Genomic DNA, 10,874 nt, shown 5'->3' with positions numbered 1-10,874 from the left:
AGCCAGGATCGCACCACTGCACTCCAGCCTGGGCGACAGAGCGAGACTCCGTCTCAAAAAAGAAAGAAAGAAAGAAAAAAAAAAAAAAAAAAAACAGGTAAGATAACAAACATCTCAGTACCTAGTATATATCAGATTCTGCACTAGTTTTGTCCAATTAATGTATTAGTAAACTACTTTAGGTGTATTTTACTCTCTAGCCTATAACTGAGTTATAATCCTCTTTCCACAAGTCTCCTCCATCAGGCACTATGAGTTCCTTAAAGGCAGGACTCTAGTCTTAACCATCCTTATACCCCCAGGCTAGCTGAGTGCCTGGCACAAAGTAGGCTCCTAAGTATTTACTAGATGAATGAATCATTGGTTGGACAACGTTTTTCCTGAACTCCCTGCTTTCTAGAATCCAGTGAGTCATCTTCTGTTCACCATAGCTAAATGATAAGGGTAGTACAGAGAAATGAGTAGTATATTTAGCTCCAGAAGATCTAGGGTCTAGTCCTGCCTCACTTACTAACTCTGACCTTGGGCAAAGTGCATATACTCTGAGCTTTAGGGGTCTCATCTGTGAAAATGGAATTTAAAAAAATTCCCATGTCACAAAATGTGTGAAAGTATTTTGTACCATTACTAAAATATAAGTTGTTTACATATATGTTTCATCTTCCTTACATATTAACATGTGCTCAGAAGTCAGGGGAAAAAAATAGGTTGGGCTTAAAGTTATTGCATTATAAGCCAGTAAAAATGCTAATGTTAATTGTATTTTTCAACTAGCATTCATGTCGTTCTGCTGGATAATGTGAATTAGATTCTGGTTGCTCCTTGCTCACTCCAGTCAGTAATACTTGCCTTACTGTTCTTTAAACCTGCCAAGCTCATTGCTACCTCAGGACCTCCGCACTGCTTTCACTCAGCAAGGAGGGATGCTGAGTGAAATGCTCTTCCCTTACCTCCCCGCACCATGGTTGCATGAAGGTCATGCCTTCACTTTCCAGGTCTCTCTTCAAGTGCCCTCTCACCACAATACCTTCCTAACCAGTTCATCTAAAGTAGCACCTACTCCACTCTCCGCACCGCCATCACCCTCTACTTCCTTAATTTGCCTTATTTTTATGATATATCATCATCACAATCCTGTACTTGCTTATTCTTTGCCTCCCCATGAAAATGTAAGGTCCATAAAGATAGGGTCTTTGCCTCCCTCTCTCACTCACTGCATCTATGATGCCTAGAACAATGCCTGGCACAGAGAAGATACTCAGGGCATTTTGCTAAGTAGTTTGCTAAGTGAATGACATTTGCTAAATAAGTGAAGTTTTCCACTGTAATCACCTGTCATCGGATAGCATTAAAAAGGAATTGCCAAAAAAAAAAAAAAAGGTAAGAATCGGAACACCTGGGGTCCAGCCCCGATCCTGCCATTAACTAGCTATTTGGCCTTAGAAAGTTACTTGTTTCTGAGTTGTTTTCGTATCTGTAAAATACAAATAAAAATATCCTCTACCTTGCCCTATTGCCCCTCCATTTCACAAATCACATCATTGTGGAACTGAATGGGGTGTTATATAACACTTTATCAGCGGGGTATATTTCTGTTTTTACTGTTAACTCTTCAAGAGCATAGACTGTCTATTCATCTATTACAGAACTTGACACAGGGCCTGGATCTATAAATAACTGCCAAAAAAAATGAAGAGCAGAGGTTATACATTTCCTTTGTAAAATGAACTGAGCTTCAAATATTCATGCTCCAAATTATTTTTAAATAGTCACTATAAGTGTCATTTCATTTTATCTAGCAGACACAGCAATTAGCAGAGTGCCTGAGCAGCTAGAAATGTTCTCATTTAGTCTGGTTTTTGTTCAGGATAATGAATATAAATGCTTGTTTTGACTAAATGAATGGTTCTCCTAGGCCAGTGCTGAATAAATGCTTGTGCTATTGTGATGCTTCTGACCCAGGCAGGAGACATGTGCTTCCATCTCCAGAACAGCAACCCCTGAATGACCCCTCAATACAATGGAGAAAAGAAGTGCTGCGTAATTTAGGGGCATAAACCAAACCTCCACTGCTTAGAGTCAGCTTAATGTCTGACAGAAATACACAAAACTGTTAAGCCTCAACCAGACATCTGAATAATCCGTCCATACATTTTTCACATATCAGTATTTATTATCTTTTCAAAGGACCAGATCAAGATGAGAATAAAGTTTATGATAAAAGGTAGTCAAACATTTATTTTATATAAATACAAGTTCCTTGCCTATATCCATTAGATTTGGGGAAAAAAAAGGTTCAAGTTTACAGTGCCAGAACAGCTCCTTCTTTATAAAGACTTGTAATCAGTGGCGTGTTCTATGCCAGCATGCACACTTTGAGCATATCAACTCACTTAATCCTTACCAACAATTTTATGCAGATTATACTATCATTCCCATTTCACAGATAAAAACTAATGTATCTAGATATGATAATCTTGCTCAGGATCATGCACTGGGATTTGAACCCAAGTGATCTGAGTCTATTCTCTAATGCCATACTATCAGTGCAGGACAATTTTTAACTGCATGAATGCACACTGCAGAACAAGAGAAATTTAACAATGATCATGTGCCTTTTGGAAATTATGGCCACATATTTTGTGTAGCTTGATTTACAAATAGCTTGGCTAAAAAGTGGTTCAGCAAATCAACTTCTTAAAACAGGCTATGAAGGAAAAGTGCATGATGAAGCCAGCAGTAAACAAAGAAATTACACAATTTGGTGAGAGAGGGTTTCGATGTGGAAGGGAGTTGTTAAAGGTCTGGAATCATTGAAGTTTGGAGACGACAGTGACTTGGTACAGCTGAGAGAACTGCACTTGTCAGAGCCAGTGTTGAGTTCCATTTATTTTGCAGCGGTATGCATCTGCTGGGTTTGGGTACTCTGGAAAAATTCAAAACATAATATAATGGAAAAAGCATGGGTAAAAATCCCTTATTAGCAAGTTACTTAATCTTTGAGCCTCTTTGTTCATCTATAAATTTAGAATATGAATATCAACTTTGAAGTATTGTTGTGAAAATTAAATAAAAACATATATGGTGGAATAGGTGCCCAAAATTGGTTAATCATGAAAAACTTACCATTATCAAGATGTAAAATAATTAGCTGTTGTTGTTGGGGCAGAGCTTGGAGTTGGGGGTTAGATATTAATATTCCAAACATGTATAAGCTTTTATCTGAAAAACCTACCAGATAAAACAAAGAGATTACCACCCCCATGTTTTTAGGGAGACAGGCAGAAAGTATGACACATAAAAGAATTAATTTGTTCAACTTTGATAGAAGGTAAACCCCTTTAGTTCTCACTTTGTTTTTAAGACTAGGAAAAGTTCCAAACTTCCTAATTATGGATTATCCATCATGTTCTTTCCTTCCTCAGAAACTTTGAGATTCAAGAATGTCTGTTCTTTAAGATATAACAAAAAATACCTGAAGAAATTTGAAAACGACAGAATGTTAAATTATAATAATAATAGATAACAGAATTATGGTTTTGTAAGAAAATACCTTATTTTTAGGAGATGCATGCTGATATATTTAGTGGTGAAGTTCAATGATGTTTGCAACTTCACATGGTTCAAAAAATTACATATATATAATTATACCCATACATAAAGCAAATATGGCAAATTGTTGTTGAATTTAGATGATGGCGATATAAGTAATGTTTAAAATAGTAAAGTCAGGCTGGGTGCAGTGGCTCACGCCTGTAATCCCAACTTTGGGAAGCCAATGAGGGAAGATCACTTAAGCTATCTCCCTCTTGCAACATAGCAAGACCTCATCTCTACAAAAACTAAAAGGATTAGCCAGGCATGGTGGCACATACCTGTGGTCCCAGCTACTTGGGAGGCTGAGGAGGAAGGATCACTTGCGCCTGGGAGTTCAAGGCTGCAGTGAGCCATGATTATACTACTGCACTCCAGCCTGGGAGACAAAGCGAAATTTTGTCTCAGAAAAGTAAAAAATAAAATAAAACAGCTGGAGTTTTTCGTTTTAGAGGCAGGATGTTGCTCTGTCACCCAGGCTGGAGTGCAGTGGCACAATCATAGCTCACTATAACCTCCTCAAATCCTGGGCTCAAGTGGTCCTCCCACCTCAGCTTCCTGAGTAGCACTTTTTTTTTTTTTTTTTTTTTTGTACAGATGGGGGTCTCACTGTGTTGCCCAGGCTGGTCTCAAACTCCTGTCCTCAAGTGATCCTCCTGCCTCAGCCTCCCAAAGCATTGGGATTATAGGCATGAACCACCACACCCAGTCCTTAAAATAGTTTATAATAAAATATGAAGGGTGGGGGGAACCAAGAGGTTGCATTTAGGTACAATCCTAGGTATAATTTTCCATCTTTTTCCTTTCCTGTTCATAGTACAGATGGTTAGGGGAGAGGGTGGTAATGCAGAAAACAACTGATATTAGAGAAGTAACAATAAATTCAGTCACAAGTCAACTAACTGAAAGACAAGTTCTACACAACTTCTGAAACATCTTGTGAGAGTCCAGACGGTGAGAAGTCAGTAACTAAAATCAGTGGTTTTAAGAATTCTTTTGCCAGGGAGGAACAAAGCAGTCTGGTGGGAGTATTAGCCTTTCCAATGGGCCTATCAAGAGAATTTATCTAGGAATATTTAGGAACCACATTCTAAAGACGTTACAAAGGCAATTACAGAAGAAAATGTTATGTAGCTCCCTCTGTTCAGAACACACACAATCTTGAGAACCATCCCTCTTTAATAATTAATGCTTATCTGTAAATGAACATATCAATCTTAAGGGGTGGTATAAGAAAAAAAAGAATTATGTAGGAAATAAGTAAAAGTCTTATAAAATTTGAAGGTGTTATTAAAGGACTAAAAAGGAAACAAAAGGATTGTGATAAGAAGCAAAAAAAAAAAAGATTTTAGATAACCAGAAAACAAATTAAAAAATTAAAATCCCCCAAGAAACCAAATTAACCCAATTTTTTAGTTAACTTACTAACTAAACGTTTTGCTGCATACAAACTGCAAAATATCCTTTGCATTCCTTTAAGAAACACCTGCCTTTCTTTGGTATTTCTTGCAGGAAAGTATCTAAAGTTTGAAGTTCCCGCCAAAGATCCCAGCAGAAATGTTTCTAACTTCTAAGAATGTCCTAAGAGAATGAGTTAAAACCAGAAAATGTTGAAAGTCTTATTTAGAATATTAAAAACTGGAAGCAATCTGCAGGTCTAACAGTGGAAGAATGATGTATTTATAATGTGAATATACATGTGATGTCCAACAATTTCAATTCTAAGTATGAAGAGTAAGCCATAATAAAGAATGTTAAAAAATAATAATTAGTAAGTAAATATAATTATAAAACAAAGTCACAAATACAAAAAAGGGACAATTATATTAGAATGATGAAATTCTATTTCTGTTTCCTGCCTCCTCCCCTGCTGGCTCTATAATTTTTTTTTTAATTCTTGCTGTAGAATAGGAAAAAAAGGTAAGAATGCTATGGCTGGAAGGCCACTAGTAAACAAGCACATATAAACGGTCCTCAAGACAAGACCCAATATGGGTATGAGACTAAATGTTATCAGGAAGGTCACTGTCCTCAGCAACTGACTCTGCTATTTTTACCCCAAACAGGAGCCCATACAAAACCACCCCATTCTTACCCTCTTTCTAATGAAAGGTCCCAAAAGGTATCAATCCAAGAAGTGCTGCCAATAATAACATTGCTAATTGTGACCAGCCTATAGACATCTTATTTGCAAAGGCTTTTAGGCCTGAACTGACATGAAATATAATACTGTGGAACTCTTTTTGTCTTATTTGTGAGTGTTTTTGACTGCAAAAGAACAGTTTATCAAATTACTTATCTTTTAAAAAACACAATCACAAAATCACATTCATATACTGCTACCGTAGTGTTAGGGACTCCCAAGCCTAGACAGGCTGTTTAATTAAAAAAAAAAAAAAAAAAAGTAAGGATGCTTGTTTAAACAACTCAGAAAGCATTTTCCCCCCAGAAATATTATAATGATAAGGGAAACGATCTGCCCACCTAAGCCTCATTTCCACAATCTCCCTCTAAATATCCTGGTCTAGAAAACCCATGGCTCTTTGGGATGCTTCATATGCTTTTCAGGAGTTTCCCTCACAGGTCTGCATTTCTATCATGGAATTTTTGATTTTTTTTTTTTAAGCTAGGAAATGTCTTACTAACAAGTTGTTTTATCACCTAAAATCTACCATTATCCATTTTTACAGCAAAGATAACACTTGATTGACTTAAATTCTAGAAGAAAAAAAATCTTGCTTTAGCAATCAAAAACTTAAAAACAAAGGGGTAAGAGGATACTGAAATGTACTAATAGTTTGTGTGTTTAAGGACCTCAAACATTAAAGGCAAGATGATAGTTTTAAAAATGTAATACCTCCAGTCTAAACATGAATGGATTTAAATTTAATCCTTTTTGTATGAAACCAAATGCCAGTCTAATACCACTGGGACTAAGTGCTAAAAAACTAAGTAATAAAACAAATACATGAAGCATGATTACAATTTAAATTATTTGGATTATCTTCCCCCCTCCCCCCGCCAGATGGAGTCTCGCTCTTTTGCCCAGGCTGGAGTGCAGTGGCACCATCTCAGCTCACTGCAAGTTCTGCCTCCGGATTCACACCATTCTCCTGCCTCACCCTCCTGAGAAGCAGCTGTGACTACAGGCACCTGCCACCAGGCCTGGCTAATTTTCTGTATTTTTAGTAGAGACGGGGTTTCACCGTGTTAGCCAGGATGGTCTCAATCTCCTGACCTTGTGATCTGCCCACCTCAGCCTCCCAAAGTCTTTGGATTATCTTCTAAGCCCCCACATTTAATATAGAAGTTAAAAACTCTTTGAAACAATACTAAGCACCCTAGTATTATTTAATACTTTTATATCTAAAAAGTTGTCCTTTCCTTTCTTTTTTTTTTTTTTTTTTTTTGAGACAGGGTCTTGCTCTGGGCTCAAGCAATTCTCCCACCTCAGCCTCCCATGCAGCTGTGACTACAGGGGTGCATCACCACACCTGGCTAAGTTTTTTTATTTTTTGTGGAGACTAGGTCTCACCATCTTGCCCCAGGTGGGTCTAGAACTCCTGGACTCAAGCGACCCTCCCACCTCAGCTTCCCCAAGTGCTGGGATTACAGGCAAGGGCCACCATACCCAGCCTAAGAATATTTTTGGATTTTCACAGCTGTCAGGAAAGTTTTAGAAAGAAAAGATAGGGGTTAAAAGTTGAGACACAGCTTAAGACAGAAGCATTGTAAAACAGGAACAAATACTGGCTTAAACCTGATGTCTCTAACTATATTCCTCTATTTTAAGAATCTTTTAGTATCTGATAGTTTCATAAGCCTTTCCACTTTCCAGTATGTAACCTTTAAAGGGAGAAGACCACCCCTCATATTGTCTTATGCCCAATTTCTGCCTCCAAAGAAAGGAAAAGTAAAAACTAAAAGGCAGAAATGAAATCCACAAGCAGACAGCCCGGCACCACACCCTGGGCCTGGTAGTTAAAGATCGACCCCTGACCTAATCGGTTCTGTTATCTACAGATTACAGACATTGTATAGAAAAGCACTGTGAAAATCCCTATCCTGTTTTATTCCTATCTAATTACCGGTGCATGCAGCCCCCAGTCACGTACCCCCTGCTTGCTCAATCGATCACGACCCTCTCACGCGGACCTCCTTAGAGTTGTGAGCCCTTAAAAGGGACAGGAATTGCTCACTCTGGGAGCTCGGCTCTTGAGACAGGAGTCTTGCCCATGCCCCCGGCCGAATAAACCCCTTCCTTCTTTAACTTGGTGTCTGAGGAGTTTTGTCTGCGGCTTGTCCTCCTACGCTTTATTCCCACCATGTCCCAAATAAACGAGTCCTAGGATTTCCTAGAAGGTGGACCTCAATTATTTTGTCCCTTTTATATACAAGACAAACATTCTGTTGGAACACGGAAACTTTCACTAGAATCCTTACAATGTTCAGAAAAAATGTCCCAAAGCTCTCTTCTGGTCCATACAAGACAATCAGAATGTAACACAGTAGCAGAAGGTGTGGAACATACACTAGTCATATTTGATTCTCTCTGTCAGGGGTTCTTCTTTGTAATGGGAAATAATTTGAATCAGGATGGAGGAGTTGATAAGAAGGAAGAACAAACCAGCTAACCAGATAAACAGAAAGGTGTTCTTTCCTTGAAACTCAAGAACATAGGCAGGAGCCAGCCATAGGGCCTGCCCTATAAACCATAACATTAGGAGAACTACAGCTCTTTTCCAAGTCATTCTTACTAGTGGCATCACAAGAGGCAGTAAGCAGAGGTACCAAAGAAAGTACTGGGAGGTGCAGACTTTGTTAAAAGTCACAAAAATGGATGTATGAAGAAAACAACAAAAGACGAGGTCTCTGTAATAGGCGAAAGACACAACTGAAAGCAAGATGAACTGTGGCAGGAATGCAGCAATTCCCAGGGAAAAACTCCACTTGCTCTCTGCAGTCAAATACAGCATGTAGAAGTATGGAGAAAAGTTGTGACGGATATCCCGCCTAGTCAGGTGATAAAAATAGGTGTGCTCCAAAAATTCCCATCCGTACTCATAGTAAAAACCAAAGCTCAGGGCAAAAAACGTGAGTCCAGCAACTGCTAGGAACAGCAGCACAGCCCGATCACACAGCCTCTTCAGGAGCTCGTACAAACGAGCCTGGAAAGTATACCGGGATTGACGGAGGCTTTTGTCATTGTCGCCATCTGGAAGCAGGTGGAGAGTTATGGGAAGGATATAAGTCACCGGATATATCTTCATATGCACCGCGAAACCATAGAACACAGCTGCACACGCGACGACTCTTTTCCTTATCAAGTACAGGACCATCAGGACCAGGGAGGCGACAATCGAGTCCGCATTACCTCGACTGGATACTGCCATAGGCAGGGGGTTAAGAAGCCAAAAGACACAGTAGCCACAAGCCTGGCGGCGCCCCAGCCCCTTCAGCAGCAGCAGGCGGTATAAGAGGAAAGCGGTGAGGAGGTCGCAGCTGATGAAGAGAAACTTTCCAAAGAGCTCGCTGAGGTAGATGTTGGGAGTGAGGAGCCAACCCAGCAGCGGGGTGTAACGGTACGTGGCTCTCAGGTAAGGCGAGCGCCCCTCCGTGACAAAGCGCGCGGCATCGGTGAAGACCTGGTAGTCAATGTCCGTATACCTCACGTGCAGGGTCCGGTCCTGGAAGACCCCATAGAAAACCAAGGCGACTCTGGCTAGAAAGGCCACACCAAACATGCCGGCGGGGTCCAGCTTCAAGTTAAGGAGCCATTCACCCCAGTGCTTGGTCGAGCTCATGATCTGACTGTGCGACAGCTGCTCAGCCCCAGCTCCAAACTGCCTTCGTACCTCTAACCTTCCCTTCGGTTCCTCGCAGCAGGTGGCCGCCGCATCTCCCACCCGCTAAGATGCCAACCGAAACAACTGCGGACTACCACTTCCGTCATGAAGCCCCGCCCCTGTACTGCTACCTGTCTCCAGCCCCGCGCGGGATTCTCAGCCGCCGGAGCCAAACACTTGCCTTCCTCTGGATAGGCGGTCTCACTTCCGCTTCTTCTTCCGGCGGAGGCGGGATTTCCGGTCCCTGGGCGGAGAGACGTCCGCTTGCCGGGAAATCCGGCACTGGATCCAGGATTTTATGGAGCGGAGTGAGATTTCTTCGTAAGTGACAACCCCCAGCCCCACCGGCCTTTTCCCGCGCCCCGTTTCCAGTCCTCAGAGGAAAAGCCTCCGACGCGTAGCGAGCTGCGGGCTGCGCCCTACATCCCTCAGTCCTGGGCTGGAGACCCGAGAGTGAAAAATGTAGGAGTGAAAGGAAGATAAGCCTTCTCATGCTCTACTCCACGAGCTCGCCGGTATTCACCGGGGATTTGTGGGGCCCCGGACAGGACAGGATGAGTTGAAGGGGGCTGAGTGTGTATGTCCCATGCAATATTGGAGGCATACTTATATTTTAAAATTGTTAGTTGGTAATCAGAGATTCAGATTTAAGTGGGCAGTTTGTATTTTATCCTGCAACCCTAAGTGAAGGTGATGGGAAAGAAGACAGGAAAGCGTCACAAAATTCCTAAACTTGTCAACTCCTTATGCCTCAGTACCTTTGTGTTTGGTATTTCTTCTGTCAAAGTTGCCATCCCCTCCCCAATCACTCTGGCAAACACCTACTCAACCCTTCAGGCCTCAGTGCAAGTGTTAGCTCCCAGCTCCCACTCACTTCCTCATCACTCAGAATGAATGACTTAGATGCCAGTCCCCTCCCCTGTCCGAGGACTGGTGGACTGCGGCGGACAGGATCTAAGCTCCAGAAAATCACTCACATGGAAGACCCTTCCATGCTACTGAAAGTTCTCTCAGTGCTCCAGAACTCCCTGGTCATTCCTTTGTTACAGCATTTGTCACACAGCTTTGTAATAACTGTTTTTGTTTGTTTTGCTCTCCTAGTTTTCCATCAGGACACTTTGAATTCCTCGATATCAGAGATTATCTTGTTCTTTTCTCTACCTCAACATTTAACACAGCACTAGTAGCCATTCAGTAAAGTTGAATTGATTTTAGAGGTTCCTCCTACCAGAATATTTCTAGAGGGGAATCTTTGGATTGCTCCCAACTCCCAGTTATTTTCCCTTTTAAATATCCTTTATGTATGTCAAGGTCCCCTGCTCCTGCCACCCCACTCCAACCCAGCTTCCATGAATTTCTCACCAAGGACTGTAACCCATTAGCTCTTCCCTTTTTGTGGTCACTTAGTGTACTTACATAGCCCACATTGTAGAA

At 41.1% G+C, this 10,874-nt stretch overlaps 1 protein-coding gene across 3 annotated transcripts; it reads right to left on the bottom strand.

The window, feature by feature from the left end:
- Window positions 1-2,152: 2,152 nt before the first annotated feature.
- PIGM (phosphatidylinositol glycan anchor biosynthesis class M) lies at window positions 2,153-9,670 on the bottom strand. Of its 3 annotated transcripts, none has more exons than XR_004058837.1 (2): window positions 7,710-7,762; window positions 2,153-2,926 (listed from the first exon to the last, which is right to left on the bottom strand). XR_004058837.1 is itself a non-coding variant. In XM_010360774.1 (2 exons), the coding sequence occupies exon 1, from the start codon at window positions 9,396-9,398 to the stop codon at window positions 8,127-8,129; it is 1,272 nt and encodes a 423-aa protein (XP_010359076.1). In that variant the 5' UTR covers window positions 9,399-9,670; the 3' UTR covers window positions 2,153-2,926; window positions 8,038-8,126. The 3 variants fall into 3 exon arrangements, 2 of the variants coding, with proteins under 2 accessions (XP_010359076.1, XP_010359077.1); XM_010360774.1 differs by lacking the exon at window positions 7,710-7,762 and adding an exon at window positions 8,038-9,670; XM_010360775.1 differs by lacking the exon at window positions 7,710-7,762 and adding an exon at window positions 8,126-9,670.
- Between the last annotated feature and the right edge of the window lie 1,204 nt (window positions 9,671-10,874).

Source organism: Rhinopithecus roxellana, chromosome 8 (genome assembly GCF_007565055.1).
Source record: "Rhinopithecus roxellana isolate Shanxi Qingling chromosome 8, ASM756505v1, whole genome shotgun sequence".
NCBI classification, from domain to species: Eukaryota; Metazoa; Chordata; class Mammalia; order Primates; family Cercopithecidae; genus Rhinopithecus; species Rhinopithecus roxellana.
Note: the sequence above shows the minus strand (reverse complement) of the source record. Positions and strands in the feature narration are given on the sequence as shown.